We start from the raw sequence: 19,695 nt of genomic DNA, 5'->3' as shown, positions 1-19,695 counted from the left end.
TTACAGGAAGTAAACACATATTACATATAAATAAGTAGTTCCCAAAGCTTGTTACGAAATGTTATAATTATTGGTTCATAAAATTGTACACTTTTATCTATCCGTGTTCCTGAGACTGTTGAAAAAATATGTGGCAACAGAGCGTGTGGAATAAATCACACACAGTAACTGCACAAAAGTTTTTGTAATACTTTTGATGACGGCCAAGTTTTTTGTCGAGTAAATTTTTCATGTTCATTTACCATTGCAAATTTACATTGCCGTCGTTGTGGGAACCGTTGTAGAACCATATGCGCCTAAGATGAAAAATTGTGCTCTGCAAATTACGGAAAAGGTTTGCGAACGTATTCTGAAATGGGTCGTATGTACTCTCCAAGGGTCCCAAATTTGGGCAGGCTTGTGGTTGCCGCAGCAGCTGTGGTTTCACGATTTTCCATATGCAATCTTGTTTATGACCCATCCCCAAAATCACCCTCAAAATGCACATCATGAGAGGGTGAATGCCCTAATCAGCTGCTCATAAACAATAGTAGGAACTCTAAAAAACGTGCTCGATTAACTTGGTGCAGCTACACCACAGGCAACTAGAACAATTGGGCGATAACCATTTAGGGAGGCTATTCATGTTATTTTATTTGTTGAAAACACATCGTACTGAACCTTCATCAGCTGTTTTTATGCAAATTTCCTGATATTTCCATAATTTTATTATCTATTATCATTCTCGCTTCACAAATCGAACATACGAAGATCAATGTCGTCAACGCGAATGGAGATTCTACCATGAAATTGAATTTGATGGGCCCTATTATAGAAATCGAATCGAGGATTCGATACAATCACTATCACTATCACACCGAGTAAAATCTGGAATTATAGAAATCGAGGAAAACTGCTCGATTCGTTAGCAAGCTCGAATGTCAGCGGTTGTGGTGAAATATTTTGAAACAAGCTTGAAATGTTTCACGAAGCACTATAGAAAGGATGCCAAATCTTTTTTTGAGGCATCTGCTATGAAAATGTATTTCCAAAAGTGTTAATATGTTTATGTTTTGGAGAAAACTGATATTCCCTCAATTCCCTCAAAATATAATTATTAGAAAATGAATCTTTTCATTTATTTTCACAACTGCAATCTATGGAATTCCGTAAGTAGTCACACATAAATTCCACTTTTTAAAGAAAACATTTTTTTTATGTAATTCTCTTTTAGCTTCGATTTCTTGTTGTAGCGGCGTCAATAGCTTTATTGTATTGGGCCACCACCTTTGGCCCTCAATTCTCGCTTGTTGTGTGCTAGTGTTTATTTACTTTTCACCTCATGTCAATCCAAATCTGTAATTTAAAAAAAACATTATTGTTTTGCAAGACATTTCAGCTTTAGCATATGGTATAGAAAGTTTGGATGATGTATAGCAACAAAAAAGAAAATTACTGAGAAAAGTAACACGTACTAATGTACGCTAGCAGGAATAAGCAATTTTTAGGTAGGAAATACGGTTGATAGTAATTAAAAGAATATGATAAAATTTACTTATGAAGTTATAAGTATCGTAGAAGAAATACTTACTTTCTGCCATTCTGAACCAAGACACATTGATGGTCTCAGTGCATCAATCTCCTCACTGAATTACTCCCACTTTTCCTTAACAGGGATTCTATTTGAACTGCCTCCAAAAAAAACTCGAGCAATGTTTACATTCGCTTTCATTGGTTCAACGAGTCGTACTGGTGGTGATTTGTCTGTCCACTCATTTTCAGCCACTGAAATATGCGCTGGAAGTAAATTCTGCATTGTAATTTACAACATGATTAATATAAATAATGATGGATTGAACACTTACCTTGTATAGACTATTCTGGCAGCACCGTAAAACAAATACTGATCAAAACAAACGAAACGTGTTGAAAATTGCATATATTTAAGTGTTTTTGAAATGTTTCCCAAAGGGATGCAAACCAAAACAAAATAATTTTCTGAAGATATGCAAAAAGCGAACCAAACAACTCGAAAATTTCTGACACTTGCATCGATAGCTATCACTCGCTCGGTGCTATCGAATTGCTCGATTTCTATAATAGTAAAATAGAGCTAACGAGCAAAATTCTTATCGCCTCGATTTCTATAATAGGGCCCGATGTTCTTTGTACCGTCGAACCATCCAGTGTTGGCAAATGTACAGATTTTTTTTTGAAACTCTCATCAATATGGATATCAAATGAAAGGGCTTGACCATTAGAACACAATTATACATGAGGAATGCAAATCCAAAATGGCCACCATCACAAATATCCATTCCGTGCCAAACCGATATAGTGGTTCTCAGATTTTCTTGAAAAGTGGTAGTTTTGTTCCTTTTCGCAAAATATTAGACCCGAACTTGTGAACTACTGAACCGATTTAGATGGTCGACATATCAAATTAAAGCTAATTAGTTAGTCTTTCTTGGGAGAATATAATGCTTGCAAAAATTTTAGGTCTTGATTTTTTCATTATTGATTGTGTTTGTTTTTTATAGTTTTCATGGCCTCAGGACAAAGGGCGCTATATTTTTTTATATTTTTTCTTGAAAGCTGAAGATTTTTTACATCACATATCAAGAAAATATAACGTTTCAAGAAAAAATATAAAAAAAATTATAGGAGGTTGTGTTCAAGACACGATCGCATTTTGTTGACGTAGCACTACGCTGTGGTTTAATTCAAGTCCCTTGTTTATAACTGCGGATATTATTTTATAACGCCACAAAAATTTTGAAATAACCATTCTACCAGTTTGGTCGCTATGAAATGTTTTTGTTATTGTAGAATCATTTGACGATAATTGATGATTCATTCTTGTGCTCGCAGAACAATACATGCTCAAGATTAGCGCAAATGCAATCCTAGTTGAAGCAGTTTTGCGATTGGCACGCGAGCCCAAATAAATTAATAACTTAATATAACTTATTGAATAACTTGGTATGCCCCAAATAATATTTTGGTTCACAACCTTAACACCTGTTTCCCCATAGCGTCAGCTCAATGCATTGATGACAGAAAACAAACAATGTTAACTGCTTGGAAAAAGGCTGAATATTTGCCTTAGCAAAGATTCATTACTAATATCCTAGCGTAAATATTTCCCTCCCGCTATCTCCCCTCCTTGTTTATATTTATCATTACGAATGCATAATTTGCAACACCAAACAATCATCAATCATAGCATACAAAATTAGGCAACAGCATCGTTACGGGGCCAATGCACACGGGAGCAGATACAAATGGGGTTTCAGCGTAGTGAAGATGCACTATTTTTACGTACGGGTTATGAAGCACGCACGTACGTACACAAAGTGGCTTGAAGCAACTAAATATACACACACTTATTTCCGTTTTGCGCTTTTCTGTTAATATTGCCAGTCTAGATTATGATTGCAATGCCAGAGACATCAGCGAGTGAGTAATTTGGTCACATCCACAGCTCAATCCGAAACGAAGACATGTGATGACGCAAAACAAGCAAGAACGAGCGATATTCATTGCTTTGAATAAAGAACGATACTGAAAGTTTGCCTTCCTTCCTTGCTTGAGACTTTAAACTACTTCAGTTCATTCGTCTGTAACCTTCAGAAAGGCCCTTTTAAAACTTTACTTTATCCATCATATTACTCCTCCACCCTCATTGCCTTGAGAAAGGCATTCAATCCCTCGCTGTCCAGCTCGTCCAGCTCGCCCAGCAACGATGTTGTTCAGTCGATTTCCTCACGAAGAATGAAAGTTTGCCTCAGCGAGATCCACTGTTTATACTCTAGGCAAATATTTCCCTTCGTTCTTCTTCTTTTCCTTTGTTCACAGAGACTTGAAAGGGGGTGTAAATCAACTCTTCCGTCCCGGGTGCAAAAGCTTCACTCGACGCCACTGAACAAATCATAGGGAATTTCCGATTTGTTTGGTATGTAAATCGCCTAAATCCGTTCGCGGCAAAAATAGTTATTAACGTTAACTTTATTTCATAAAAACGTGACCTGTTTTCTGATTTGACACCCTTAATGAAAGACGTAGTTCTACGTCAAAAGCTTCAACCGAAAATCTACATTGAAAGTACAACAAATGAAACATTTTTCTCAGTGGCATTTGGTTACTTTCTCTCTCAACAACTCAATTGTAATTTTCGTTCGATGAGTTCGGTTGTGAAGATATTTATAGATAAATCGTCTGGCAACCATCACTTGCGTTCACTCGCGGCAATACACTCGACAAACAGTTCCGCCGACTTGAAAATCGCATCGCGTTTACTATGGCTGATGTCACATTAGGCGGATTCGCCGCCGCGGATTCCGCGAGTAAAACCGCAGCGGAGGATCTACAGTGTATTGTGACACAGAGTCACACAGAGCAGGCGGTTTTCAAATGGAAAAAAAAACCGTCGCGACATCCGCGGCGGCAAATCCGCCTAATGTGACATCAGCCTATGTCAGGTCCGGGCGGTTTGCATTTAATTTCTGCATTCTTGAACAAAAGAGCATTCCTGCAAACGAGCCCGCGCCTGCGCTCACATCGCATCGCATTCACTATTTCCTCGACCTAAGGCGGCTCGCACACCGGAGCAATAAGCAACTAGTAATTAGCAACATACAATAAGCAATATTATCACCAATGGGGGTTTCCATTACATTTTTGTTAATCTCGCACACCTACGCAATACGATATCGCTGTCGCCTTTGGATAGCAACATATATCGCTAACAACACGACGTGTCGCTAGCAACTTATCGCCCATAATTTGTTCAGTTTTGTTCAGATTGTTTGCATAATGTTAGGCGTTTTTATTGCCTTGGTATGCGAAGTACAACAAAATATGTTGCCTGTTGCAAATTGCGTATTGCTGCTTGCTAGTTGCTTATTGCTCCGGTGTGCGATCCGCCTAATTGGACATTGGGGATGAGAGTGGTACAGTGTCGGCGTCTGATGGCGACTTTCAAATAGAGGTAAAAATGTCCAATTAACCCATTAGTGCCCAGCGTATGAAATTTAATACGCAAAAAGGCCCGTTTTTGAAAAACTGTTTTTGATGAAACTAAAGTGCTAAGCGCTTTTTAAATGATACCACATGACAATTTAAGAGTGTTTTTTGTCATTTTTGACGTAGAACTACGTCTTTCAGGAAGGGTGCCAAATCAGAAAACAGGTCACGTTTTTATGAAATAAAGTTAACGTTAATAACTATTTTCTCTGTGAACGAATCCTCATGATTTGCATACCAATCGAATCGGAAATTCTCTAAGATTTGTTTGATATGCTATACATTACAATTCGCTAACCTATGAACAGTTTAAATTTATGAAAACTGGAAGAACTTCTTTTTTTCCCATACATTTGTTCTGCCGATTTGTGTGCTAACCCTACCCGGTTTTCGAATGCTAATAACTCGAGCATTTCTCAACAGATCGGAAAGATGTTTGCATCAATTGATAGGAAATATTTCTAGGCGTTTATCACATTAATAAAATATTATTTTTCATGAGATGAACAATTGAATAACTGTCAAATGTCAAGCGTTATTCAAACGCCCTAACTGCCAAGTTTTGATTGGCCCGATTTACGGCCCACCACAGACTTCAAAATCGATGTACCTGTGGAAATCCGCTCACTAAATATACATGCAAGTCGGGGGTATTTTTGTTCCCACCGAATGAACTTTCGCGGTTCGAGAACTACGTAAACATGAGATGTGCAATAATTTCAGAGGGAAATGTAAAATACAAACAAAAATTTCGATGCATTCTAAAATAATATTCGAAGTGGTGAACAAGTGGATTGCATAATATAATTGTGTAGTTCTACGTCGAAAATATACAGTCGTGTCCTAGATACAACCCCTTACATTTTTTGTTGTTTTGTTGTGTATTGAAGCATGCAAAGTTTCCAGCAAAAGTCGCAAAGTAAACATAACCTACACCTGGGCAGTAATGGGTTAAACATGTCGCATTACAGGTCTGTCCCTGTCTGTCCAATTAGCAAATAGACGCATTAAACGTAAATTACTGTATATAATATTTACTCGGCATTGACAAAATCATTGTTGATGTAAAGTAGTAAAATATTGATTGAAATTAATACGAGGATTGATGATAGCATCAATATTAGCACTGTCAAGAGATTAATATTCTTATTGTGGTAAGATCTTTTTAATCAACGACGCGTGTAATTGGTTTATCGGGAAACTGATTGGTGAAGTAAATGAGACAACCAAATTGGGGAAAAATTACTCTCCAAACGAGAGGTATACTTTATTTTTCACAATTTTTAATAGATTCTAACAATTAGCGTTTATCTTCAATTAACACGATGACTGCCAGATGTGTTTTAGCGGCTACTCTCATGATTCATATCGAACTCGTTTTTATTTAGTTCCAACCTAGGTTTGCAAATATACATATTATGTATAAAAAAATACATATTATATATAATAAAATCATTTTTGTATGTTTTATATATTGCAATAATTTCCGCAAAACATTATATAGTAACAATGGTATTATTGAAAAATCATCAATATCCATAATTACTCTATGTATGTACTTCCATTATTTACTGGCCGTTCACCGGTGGCCCCTACGAGTGCCAGCCACATGTAACCTCCGAGGCAGTCAACGTGTTAATGATTTTTCTCAAAGTATTTGATCTTTTCTTCCGGATTGGGTACTATCTGCAATGGGGAAAAAATAATTAGCACAACAATCAACACTCGATATAACTAGATATGCATACCGTATCCTGACCGGGTTTCCATCCAGCAGGACAAACTTCTCCGTGCTTATCAGTGTACTGGAATGCTTGCACCAAACGCAGTGTTTCATCAACCGATCGCCCAACCGGGAGGTCGTTCATGGTTATTTGCCTCAAGATACCACGATCATCGATGATGAAAAGTCCTCTGAAACAGACAAATGTAGTAAAGTATAATACTCCGATTGTAGGGTACATGCTTCCCGAACAATATTTATTCAGCTTGATTCAAAAAACCACTTACCTCAACGTGTGTCCTAAATCATCCAGATACACTCCATAGTCTTTGGCGATGCTGTGCGTAATGTCGCTAACGAGTGGAATGTTAATTTTTCCTAGTCCACCTTCCTTACGGGGCGTATTAATCCAAGCCAGATGGGTGAAGTGAGAATCGATGCTCGCCGCTATAACCTCGGTGTTCAGTTTCTTGAATTCTTTGACACGATCCGAGAAGGCCAAAATTTCCGTCGGACACACGAATGTAAAGTCCAACGGGTAGAAGAAGAACACCAAATACTTGCCGCGATAATCCGACAGCTTTATCTTCTTGAACGCCCCCTGAACCACAGCAGTTGCTTCGAAGGGAGGTGCAGGCCGTGAGATTACCGCTTTGGTCCACTGCAGCTTGTGGTCAGACGAACGGACGTCTTCCTGCGGGTATACGTGTCCACCGGCGAATGAATGACACGAACCTTCCTCATTTGCCGCCGTCTGACGAAGTGAAAATAACACACCCAATAAAGTACTTATTAGTAGCATCTGTTGAACCGGTTTCATTTCTTTTTATTTCGTTGTATGCACTGTTGCTTCTATTTCCGCCACGCATACACAAATTATGATTTAATTCTATATCGCTCCAGGAAATCTAATACTGTGCGGTTTGCAGTGATAAGCCGTAGGAAACTGATAAGGAAGTGCGTTGCCCGAATAGGGAAAAAGCTAGGAAAAAAAACCTGAAGCAACGAAAATGTGTGCTTGCAGCGAGGTGTGATGTCCCGTGAATGAAACGCTTTTATTAAAAGTTGTTGTGTCGTGGAGAAAGTGAGCGGCTGAAGCTTACGCTCCGAAAATGAATGCTTTTGTTTACGTCGGCTCTAGCATGAATGTTTTAGATGGGAGAAGCCGCGTGAACGAACTCACAAGCAAAACACGATGAATCGAATGTGGCTGTTTTGTGGCATAAATAAACCATCGCTTCTAAAATTATACGAGGGGCTGTCCGCATACCACGTGGACAGAAAAAAGTACGATTTTAGACTCCCCCCTCCCCCTCCGTAGAAAAGCTTGGACACTTTCATACCCCTCCCCCTGTTGTCCACGTGGACATTTTTCCTTATTTTACTAGAATAATTGATGAAATAACTGAAATGCGCATAAATTATGTTTTAACTCTATTCAAGTTTATTTGATTCAAATTTTACTAGCTGTACCCTGTCACGCTTTGCTGTGGCACATTGAGGTTTTATGGCAGAGAAACGATTAGCAAAAGCGTATGTTTCGTATGTGTTGAATTTTCGATACTTGAAATACTTTGTTTTTGTATTATGTGCGAAGATATAAAGTCTATCTTGCTTCCTAACACGGAAACGTGCAAAATACTGAATTTAAACAACACAATTGCCAAGATTGGTTTTGAGTAACGCCAATCGAATAAAAATGAATGTATTTAAAATCATTGTCATATACAATTTTATTCACGATTTTTTAAACACTTTCAAAAAATAAGTTGCTATGACATAGAATACATATTCAATACTAGAAAGTACATTTACGTTCACAGCTTTATTTCAGAAGTGTGCTTATTCCATCTGGAAATCATAAAGCTTCCTGAGGTGTTGGCAGTAGCAAAAACAATCCTTGAAGTGTGTTGTATATTTTGTCATAATATGAGCCCCATCAGTACCGAACTTTTCGAGCGCACACGAACGAACAGAACAATTTTTCATACTTAAATTATTTTTTATTAATAAAAAATAATCTCAAGGAAAGAAAAGATAATGTAGGTAGCATGCACTGATATCTATAGATCTACATTTAACAAAGGATTGAGGAGTAAAGGGTCGAAATATTTGAGTGATTTCGGAACGCTGTACCGTTTTGACTTATATTCCGAACAGACTCAAATTCCGTCCATTATTCAATTATTTATAACATTGATCTTCAGTAAATTTAATTTCAAAATGAAGTGTTCGGAATTTGAGTCAAAAATCAGAATTTCGGAATTTGAGACAAAATGGTAGCTTCAATTTGGTTGATAAAAACAATATCATGCAAAATTTTAAGTTTCTTCGTTACTCCTAAGGGCCCCGCACACCTCAGACTTTTTTTTCAGCAGATAGTTTGGTCGGATTGGTTTGCTAGTGCGCACACTAGCCAACTGTCGGTCGAATATTTTCGAAAGACTGTATTTAATTTGTGTTTGACAACGGAGAAGAGAACGGTGAAGGAAAATCAAAAAGAGATTCAGAGAGCATTGGGTGCATCTCACTCTCAGTGATTCGCACGGCGCGTATGTCGGATGCCAAAATTGAGAGCAAATTGAGAGCGAATTGAACTATCGACCGATAAACAATCGTCGTGTGTGCGTAAGTCGATGCTAGTCAGTACTGATTAAACGGACGGCCGATAGCTGGCCGACAGAATAGTTTAAATGCAATCAGGAAGTCTATCAAACGTTTTTATCGGCCCAAACTGAATCGGTGTAGTGTGCGCACATGCATATCGCTCCATACTGATTAAGTCGTCCGACCTATCTATCGGCCGACAAAAGTCTGCAGTGTGCGGGGACTCTAAAAGATGCTAAGACTAACTATTCACGATATAAAGCAACATGTATAGAAAGTTATATCTCATGAAAAACCATTTACGCATACCATGAAATTTCAATCTCAATCCATTGGAATCGTTTAATTTTTATAGTTTTGGGCTATGGACGCCTATGCATACTCCGTAACTATGAAAGTTCGATCAAAGGAAGTTTGCATGAGATATTTTTAGAATATAGATGCCACTGGAAAAATTCAACGATATGAGAAAAAAATGAACGTTTGACTGAGCTGCACTCTCAGACGGCTCAATCCGTTTATTGATAAATACGGAGAATTTTGAAATTCCTAAAAATTTAACAGATTTTGTTTAATTTTGAGTGATTGTATTTAAAAGATATATTTGTTCTTCCTGTCCACGTGGATTAAGTCTGTACCCCATCCCCCCTCTCCGTGGACAAGCGTGGACATTTTTCAGTCCACGCCCGATTTTGTAACTCGTATGATTCAGGAGAAGAGAGTTATAAAATCCGTTTAGAGAGAAATACAATTCATAAATTTCGATTTAATTTACAATTCATGTCTAGCATTGGGAAATAATTTTAGTTAGATATTTTGATTTTGGATACATTACAGGAAATGTTTTGAATAAAAAATGAATGCCAACCAGTCAGGTTAAGTTCCATTCACTGTTAATTTGTCCGTACTAGTCACAATCCTCGTACTTTCTTCTGAACTATATTACTGTAAGTTTATGGGGTTAGCATGATTATTGCATAATTTGCATGTCAGGTTTACCTGCTGTATGTTTGTAATTAAGGATAATGTAGTTTAAGGTTTGTATTTTTAAGATAAATTTGATACTTTCAAGCTAGATCTAAGTATGATGATACATTCAAATTCATAGGATAAGATTAATTCTTTTCAACAACTTTTCTCCACTATTTGAAAAATTCAAGCAACCTTTTGTTTTTGAATCCTTCTTTTCATCACATTCACAACAAATAGGTTGACAAATAACAAGCCAGGGTCGGAGATTGTTCTAATTGTGTTGCGTATCATAAGGTGCGTTGTATTCCGTAGGGTTGTGACAACAGTGAAGTATCTTTTTCAAGGCAAGCGGAGAAGGAGTTTGGGGTAGAGTTTTCTTTCACAAGGGCCTCAGGGATAGAGACGAATGAACTTTAAAAGTTTAAAGTCTATATTACTCAAGAAAAGAGAGGAGAGAAGAAAACAGAGGAAGAAGGTCATTCGTCCCTTAAAACTCGACTAATGAAATAATTAATTAATATTGCTTGTTGCTACTCCTGAATATAACCGATGCGAGGCCATCCACGTGTCACATCGCAATTACAATTAGAGCGATTTTTGGTCTGGTCTGGTCTTGGATTATAGAGACTTTAAACTTTTTCAGTTCATCTGTCTCTAGTTTTGATAAAGGCCCTTGTCGAAAACTCTTCCATTGAGCAAAAATCGCTCTCATGTCTTGAGAAAAACATTCGATCTCTCGTCGAAGCTAGTCCAGCAAACGATGTTCACCAATCGAGCATCCCACAAGGGATGAAATACATTTCCGAGCGGGCGCCAGCTTATATACTGATTTGTGTGATTTCGATAGCCTGTTTTGAAAGTAATTTTCAGGCTATTGAAACAAGTTTTTCTAAAGTCAATGGCATCCATCTATATCGAGTTATCATCGACACTTCGGTTTTTGCTCAACGCTGCGTTCGGTTCGACTGCAAAAAAGAAATGTGGATGGGAGAGAAAAGCGTAGACGTGTGAGCAATACCATCCTCATGTCACATCGTGAATACAACTAAATATATTTCCGAGCGGGCGCCAGCTTATATACAGATTTGTGTGATTTCAATAGTCTGTTTTCCAGTGCTTGGATATTGAATGAACTGAATATGAACCAATGCCATTCATTCGTTCGTTCATTCATGAACAATACTCCCTTTGAACCATCCAATACTGTGATGCCTAGCGAACTGCCTTGATTCACTACCACCGACGTCGGTTAACCATCAACATTCGAAGCTTGAATGCTGAACGTGGAGGGGGAACATTCAATGCTCATTCTCCCTTCTTTTCGTGTAATACCTTCTAGAGGACGTCATCCACTCTCAACTGTAAACAGGATGTAGTCGCTTGTGCTCTCTTAGCTGGTGAGCTGTGGTGCACGGAAAGATAATTGAACGGAAGCATTTTTCTCTTATCGCGGAAAGCAAGTTTACTTGTGCTCTGTCAGCAGATTGCGTTGCTTGTGTTACTTCCTTATTCTTCTATATTTAAATTCAACGTTGTACACGTGTTTGGGCTATAAGTTTAGTGGAATTTGATAAAAATGGCAACTAAAATAAAAATTCAATGCTCAGAGGGACCAGCCCGTGATCGAGTGATTAGTGTCACACCCAACAAGCCGGGGGTCGGGCTGAATTCCCGTTCTGGTCGGGGGAATATTTCGTCAAAGAAATTTCCCCCGACTTGCACTGTGGTCATTCGTATTCTAGAGCTTGCCACTCAGAATGCTTTCAAGGCGTGTTATTTAGCATAGAAATCTCAAGTATTAATAAAAAAAAATGACGCAAATAACATTACGTTGAGACGACGAAGTTCCTCTAGGGACGTTTAAGAAGAAGAAGAAGAAGAAGAAGAAAAAAAAGAAGAAGAAGGAGAGGAAGAAGGGGAAGAAGAAAAAGGTGTAAACCATTTAGCGTTCCTCTCGTTTTATGTAACATTTTTGACATGGCACTTTTTTTACGGCGGTAGGGGTGCATTGGGGGTACAAATTGAACAAATCTAGATTCTATCGTTCATTACTCATACATTTTTCGATGGATTTAAGAATTTTTCTGCGCTAATCCATCAATTCATATAAATATAAAAATCCCCGTACTCAAACGGTTAAACAAAAAGTGATAGAAATTACAAAGAAAGAAAAAAAGAAGCATCATTTTATCTTTATGTAAATTCACAGCATATGATGCAACGTCTTTTGAACCTGTTTAAAAAAAAATGTCGACGATACAATACTCGTTCGCTAACTTGGCTGGAAATTCAATCCAATTACCGAATTCCTGCAGAACAGCGAAAGCAAAACATCGAATTCAATATGACGCATACTATTGATACACAAATGGGCTGCAGCCTAGTCAACGCATGCCCTGTTTAAGAGCCATTTAATATAGACACATTTAGCGAACGCACAATTTAAAGAAATGCGACACGGGTTGCATGTAGTTTTAACCGTGACCGGAATAAATCGCCACAGTAAACAACTGCAACAGAAACAACCACCTAGAAAAAGTGTAGTAGGCTAGAAATATTTGGCGGAAGCGGCGATGTCTCGCACACAAACCTGGGATCCACTGATTGCCCGGTTAGTTTGAAACATAGGATACGATCCTTTAGCAATGTCCGACCGAGCTCTAGCGAGCGTCGGACGGCATACGTCTGCCCGGGGCGTTACGTTTGCCTGGGGCGATACGTTTGCCCGGTTAATTCTTGTTTTGAAATACAATACCGCGCCACAATATTTATAGCCTACTACACTTTTTATGAGTGGTGGTTTCTGTTGCAGACGTTTTCTCCTGCGCTTTATTCCGGGAATCAGTTTCAAATGGAATGCGCTTGAAAGGACAGAAAAAAATATATGCATTCAGACTCAGTAACCATCTCTGAATCTGAATGATTCAACTGTAAACCGGCCCCTGAATCTCAAATGCTACTGAACAAAATATACAGCTTACAGAGGACAAGAGAGTATTGCTAGACTCTCTCCGAAATGTTCTCACAGCTGTTTAACGTTATGAGTACAAGTTCTTCAACACATACGCATGGAAACATTCGTTCTCACTCTTTTCCCTCGCGTGGTATCTTCAGCGCAAACATTAGTTGCTCGGTGTGTTAGTGTGAGAGTTTCAGAGCAGCTGAACTGTTTTACGGTTGGTTCATTCAAATTTGAATGGATGGTGAAAGCACTGCTATTTTCAAAGCAATTTTTGAGCCATTGAAACAAGTTTTTTAAATCAATAATAGCGCGTAGACATTTTATCTTTCGAATGTAGTGATTATCATACCATTTCATGCATTTGGTTAGGAGAAATCAATGCTCAAAATCTTGTTGTTCCGGTGTAATGTTCTCGTTTTTGACCTAGGACTACGTCTTACTTTAAGGGTGTCAAATCAGAAAGCAGGTCACGTTTTTATGAAATAAAGTTAACGTTAATAACTATTTTTGCCGTGGACGGATTCTGGCGATTTACATACCAAACGAGTCGGGAATTACCTAAGATTTGTTTGATATGCTATACATTACAATATTATAGTCTGTATATGGTTTAAATTGACGAAAATTGGAAGCATTCCCATTTCCTCATACATTTGTTCTGTCCATTTGTGTGCTTTCCCGAACAGAGCTGTCAATAACGAGCAATTTATGCAGCCGCTAGAATAGAAATAACGAAGCTGGTTAGCGCAAAGAGAATATTTGCGAAATAAACTCCGCCCTTGCATAGTATGTAAGCAGTCGCTAGCGTAAAAGTGTTGCATTTCCTCTGAGGAAAATTCTCAGAATCTTTCTGTGCCCGAAACAACAAAGGTTGCTTATTCTGCTCGTTTTGTGTTTTATGTTTCCCCTCGATCAGTGAACGCTAGCGAATGTTTCACATGAACTGTGTTTCAATGTTTCATTGTTTTCGCTTCAACTGTGTGCATCTGTTAGACACATGTTTGATGCTTGTTGAATGGCGATGCACGGAAGATGCCTCTCGTTAAATACTCAGTGCAATGCGTGCATTGATATGAAGAAAAAAAATGCGATACATGACCAATTAGTGTATTGTTCTCGCAAAGACAAGAAAGAATCGTTGCTTCTCGAAATTATTCTACAAAACCAAGCAAGCCGTTAAACCTTTTCAGGGTCCTGGAACTTTTTACTGTAGAGTTATGTACGAAATTTCGTCGTATTCGCAAATAATAATAAACCAACAAATTAAAAAAAAAGATTGCGTAGTCCTACGTCCTAACCGGTCGTGTCTCGGATACAACCCCTCGAATTTTTTAAACCATCAACTTACACCCCAGTATAGAAATGAAAGACGTAGACCTACGTCAATAGAATCCAGTGAACATAATGAACACAATGAAGATCTAGTTTGCATCATGAACATTTAAGCTTTGTAAGCCGTACTCCTGTGTAATAAACATCCACGAAATGTCACCTAGCGAACTAACGTACTGTCAAAAGTTTCATCAACTACGACAGGATTAGTCATTGTTTTTCCTATGTACATTTTTCGTGAAAAACATAAAAACGTAGCTTTTCCTCTGATCAATAACATCCCTCTGCAGGATGGCCTCCAATTTTCCGGAAGTTCCAGCATCGTTGAAGCTAATTGCGCACTACCTAAAAACAGCCCAGGAACACGACAGTAGAGATGCAATCGTTAGTTACTGGTGTCGATTGTACGCCCTCCAGCTTGGACTAAAGATTAACAGTCAGGGCTCGGAGGAACGAAAGCTGCTCATCACAATAATGGACTGGCTGGAGCAAACAAAAAAGGCCAATGCGGAAAATGAATCGATTACGAACGAAGTGGCGGCGCAGGCTTACTTGGAAAATTACGCACTGAAGCTGTTTCTGTATGCGGACAAACAGGATAGGGCGAGTAATTTCGGTAAAAACGTTGTCAAAGCTTTTTATACCGCCGGAATGGTATACGATGTGCTACAGACGTTCGGAGAGTTGACCGAGGAGGTGATACAGAACCGGAAGTATGCCAAATGGAAGGCATCTTACATTCACAATTGTTTGAAGAATGGCGAAACGCCCATTCCGGGACCTATGAGCTCGGAAGAGGATAACGAGCTAGAAGATTTGACATCGGGTCCAAGTGAGGCACCACAAGATCCGACTCCTGGACCAAGCAATGCCCCACAGGTACCCTATCCGTCGATGGGATTTCAAGGCTTTCCTCAAACTGGGGAGCAACCAGATCTGTTATCCAGTCCCCCAACTGGACCAACAAACTTTGTGACAAACGATCCATTCAGAAACATCAAACCACCAACACCGCCAAGCGAGCCGGAGAAACCACCAGGCGGATTTCAGCCATACACCGGACCTCCGGTCGATGTGGGTGAAGTAACTCAAATAACGGCAGGTTCTGGTGTCCAGCTAACTCCGGACCAGCTGACCAAGGCTCAGAAGTATTGCAAATTTGCCGGTAGTGCGCTTATTTACGAAGATGTTAAAACCGCCATTGACAATTTGCAGAAGGCGCTCAGGTTGCTGCAAACCGGCCAAGATGGTTAGGCTCTGAAGCGGTTAGCTTTGCGATTCCTTTGTGTACGCAATATTTACTAGATTTTAAACCGAAAGCTTATGACACTGTTGATTGTTAGTATGCTTTTCTGTACACATTTCTCAATAATAAAATAAATTATTTGATCCGACATCAATTGACATACCTTCTTTTGGATCCTCGGCTCCATAACCATCGTCGACGTAGACTTTTTTGGGGCACTGGATTCTAATGGTTCTGTGGCAATGATTGTTGCGGATTTCGCTTCATTTTGAGTTGGTACTTCTGCCAATTGAGGCGCTTCCTCCGTTAGCGTGTCGCAATCATGTTCCGGGGTGTAATCTACAACCTCAACCACAGTGGGAGCATCCCCGTTATTGTCATCTTTTCTACTGTCTGCATTTCTGGTGTATTCTTTCTTTACCTGGTTGCTGCCGTGTGACGAAGCTTGATTGGAAACAACTAACAGTTTTATCTGTTTGGCTGGTGGCTCCAAGCTATCACGTTCGTTATGACTTGGTGTCTGCTTGTGGCTTTCGATTTGGATGTTCGACATCGAATCTGTCGATCGTACCGAGTATCTTTTCATTTTCGTCTGTCGTTTCAAACAATGGTTCGAACAGTACACGTCATTGCCGTCTTCCACCTCAAAGTTTTCGTACGAAAGAGCCTTCCCACACCAGCTGCATATCCGTTCTTCAAACTCCTGTACCTCTAAATAATTCGGTTCTGAATCCTGCTCATCCAAATCGAGCTGGTCATCCTGCATGTTTACATCTTTCGAGTTAACCACTTGTATCCCGCTTTCGTCCCACCGATTGTCGCCCAAATTCACCACCTGATATGTTTCTACTACCTTCTGTTCGACGTCCTCCTCCATATGGGAATCCTCTTCTGCTTCGTCCATGTCCTCCTTAACGAAGCAAGAACGCACTTTCGAAGGAACATTTTGACATTGCATTCCGATGTGAGTTCTCATCCGAGTTAGGTTACGAACAGTGGCCCATCCACAGAACATACAAACGCGTTTATTACCAACAGTAGTAAACCAGCCGTGTATATCTTTCTTGTTCTCGGACACTAGCGATGAGTTGCGTTCTTTCTCCAAAGAAGCCTGAAACAAGATTATGCTCACATTAAAATACCCTGTGTGTGCGACAATGCGTCTCATACCCGCTGGATATCGCCGATGGCCTCCTTCGTTTTGTCCGGAGCACCCGGACACTGCTCGACGATGTGTCTCACCATTCGGGTTGCGTTCATGCAGGTTGTCCAGGAGCAGTACATACATTTAAACTGCGTGCCGCTGATTGCCGTGAACTCATTCCGGACGGGATGAGGGTCCTTCCGTTTCAGCTTTCCACCAATGGAATGTTTTGTCTTGTGCATTGTTATCCGCGGAGACACACTAGCATGAAAATTTCATTGATTTGGAGATAAAACGAAACATCGAGACACGACTACCCTACTTTTAGAATGTTTGATTTCGTTGAAATATTTCAGTTGTTCAAAATATTTAAAAAACAAATCTGAGATGTCCAAGCACAAGCGCCAGGTAAACAAGGGATAATCAAGCGCTGTGGAAATGAACCACGAATGATGCACCGAATGAACCAAAGCTATTTTAACACAAGGTGTCTATAAAAGGTGGGAATTCATGCAAGTAACAGAAATACATGTTTTGTGAAGATGCTCAACATTTCAATGAATTTATTCCATTGAATCATTTTAACCTGGGTGATGCGAATAGAATCAAATTGGTTGTCAAAAAGAATCCAATAGAAATGTCGAAAGAGACCCAAAAATCGGGAGGGGAAAAATGTGTTACTATTCTTATAATAATCCACTACATAGAGAAAGTATTATTATAAAAGGTAAAAATAATCGGATTAATAAAAATCTGGGTCATGCGGAGTCAATGAAGAATTTTTTTCAAGTGCATTTTGCTTGAAAAAAAGATTATCTTGGAACTTTTTTTCTTCTCACACTATTTTTCGAATGTTTATCCGATCGAAGATACAAACGTTTTCGTGACTCGGATTTAGTTTATTTACTTCAGTTTAATTAAAATTGACTTGTTCAGTGAAAGAAAATACTCGCGTAAGTTTCCATCGTTTCCCCTCGGATACGTTCTTACAAATGCACTGGGTCGGTTCTCGTGGAGGCGACACTTATACTTATTATACTTATTATATAACTTACACTTACTACACTTACGCTTATTATATAACTTATTCCGAACAAGGATACAACAAGGTGAAGTAAGTGCAATGGTTGAATTATTATAAACTAATACCATGGACAGACATACAACTGTACTAGCGCTGTACGTGTACAGCGTTGTACAGGTACCACGATAGCATGACACACATACTTTGGTTGTACATTGTACCGCATGTCAGACTGACAATCAGAAGTTTGAATTTATTGCATTGTATTTTCACCAATATTTCAATGAAAAGAGTTTTTATATAGCGTCTAAACTATCGGACACAACAAATATGTTTCCAATCTGAGTTATTAACTCAAGAGAAAGTCAATGAAAAGAATGTATACCAAATGTTTTGATTCGTTTTGTTCATGCTACTCACCACTAACCGTCTATGGCGCGGCGCACAGTACAACTGTAGCCATGTACAGCGGTTAAATAGGTCGGTACAGGTACAGCGATTGTACCGAGTTGCTTGCATGGTTCTAGCGCTGTACATGGTGACAGACATACAATTTTCGAAGTACAACGCTAGTACAGCTGTATGTCTGTCATAAGTATAATAGTGTTGCAAAGTTTTCATTTACTTTTGCAGGACCATTTTAATAGACAGCCATTCTATATGAAATCGATATAGTGATTCTCAGATTTTCGTCAAATGTGGTAATTTTGTTCTTCATCGCAAAACATTAGACCCGTATTTTTTTATTTTTTTATTTTTTTATTAGTGTGCTTATTTCCAAAAAAATTAATTTTTCCACTTTTGCCCAAAAATAATTTTTTTCTAGATTCATAACTTTTGAAACACTTTATATATATTTTTATTTTTTCTGGCTAGCTGAGTATTTTTTACATAACATATCTCGTTATTATCGATTCAATTTTTTTTGGTTTTAAGATATGATTTTCCAAAGTTAACCGATGGTTCGAAAAAACATTTTTCTTACCTTTTTTCATTACAAAAATTCATAACTTCTGAACTACTGGACCGATTCAGATGATCGGTATATCAATCTGAAGTTTATGAGTTGGTTTTCTTTGACAAAATATTACTTTTGGGAAAAAAATAGATTTTCGTTTTTGTAATTATTGATTGAGTCAGTTTTTCGTAGTTTTGTCGGTTAAAGATATAGGGTGCTATTTTTTTGTTATATTTTTTTTCTGGAAAGCTAAGAAGCTATTTTTTTTCGTTTTTGAGATATGATTTTTCAAATTTAACATGTTTTAAGTCTTCGTTCAATATTTCTATGTGACTAGGCTAGACCTATGTGGCTAAAATCCAATTCTCCCACATCTGTAATGATTTTTCGAAGAAGATTAGCTTATTGGCTTCAACTTTATATGTCGATCATCCAAATTGGTTCAGTAGTTCAAATGTTATGAATTTTTGCAAAAAGTAATTTTTGAATAAAAGGGGATCGAGATATATTATGTAAAAAATCCTCAGCCTTCAAGGAAAAATATAAAAAACTACAGTGCTCACTAGTCCAAATTCATGAAAAAAAAACAAAAAAACAAATACAATAAATAATTACGAAAACAAAATCCACTGTTTTCGTAGGTTCAATATTTTTCAATAAAAGGCAAGCAATTTTTGAAAAAAGTCATTTTTGGGAAAAAGTTGAAAAAAAAAGATTTTTCGG

The 19,695-nt window shown here is 38.3% G+C and overlaps 2 protein-coding genes across 3 annotated transcripts; one reads left to right on the top strand and one right to left on the bottom strand.

Annotated features, from left to right (window-relative positions):
* Positions 1-6,235: 6,235 nt before the first annotated feature.
* Positions 6,236-17,403, bottom strand: LOC129768630 (uncharacterized). Of its 2 annotated transcripts, XM_055770386.1 has the most exons (6): positions 17,017-17,403; positions 16,268-16,957; positions 16,010-16,192; positions 7,015-7,481; positions 6,753-6,918; positions 6,236-6,690 (listed from the first exon to the last, which is right to left on the bottom strand). In XM_055770386.1, the coding sequence occupies exons 1-6, from the start codon at positions 17,230-17,232 to the stop codon at positions 6,640-6,642; spliced, it is 1,773 nt and encodes a 590-aa protein (XP_055626361.1). In that variant the 5' UTR covers positions 17,233-17,403; the 3' UTR covers positions 6,236-6,639. The 2 variants fall into 2 exon arrangements, with proteins under 2 accessions (XP_055626361.1, XP_055626360.1); XM_055770385.1 differs by having other exon boundaries at positions 16,010-16,957.
* Positions 14,744-15,991, top strand: LOC129768631 (vacuolar protein sorting-associated protein VTA1 homolog). Its single transcript, XM_055770387.1, has 2 exons — positions 14,744-14,826; positions 14,891-15,991. Coding segments are annotated over exons 1-2 (966 nt in total). The 5' UTR covers positions 14,744-14,824; the 3' UTR covers positions 15,855-15,991.
* Positions 17,404-19,695: the final 2,292 nt, after the last annotated feature.

The sequence above is a fragment of the Toxorhynchites rutilus genome, chromosome 2, assembly GCF_029784135.1.
Source record: "Toxorhynchites rutilus septentrionalis strain SRP chromosome 2, ASM2978413v1, whole genome shotgun sequence".
NCBI classification, from domain to species: domain Eukaryota; kingdom Metazoa; phylum Arthropoda; class Insecta; order Diptera; family Culicidae; genus Toxorhynchites; species Toxorhynchites rutilus.
Note: the sequence above shows the minus strand (reverse complement) of the source record. Positions and strands in the feature narration are given on the sequence as shown.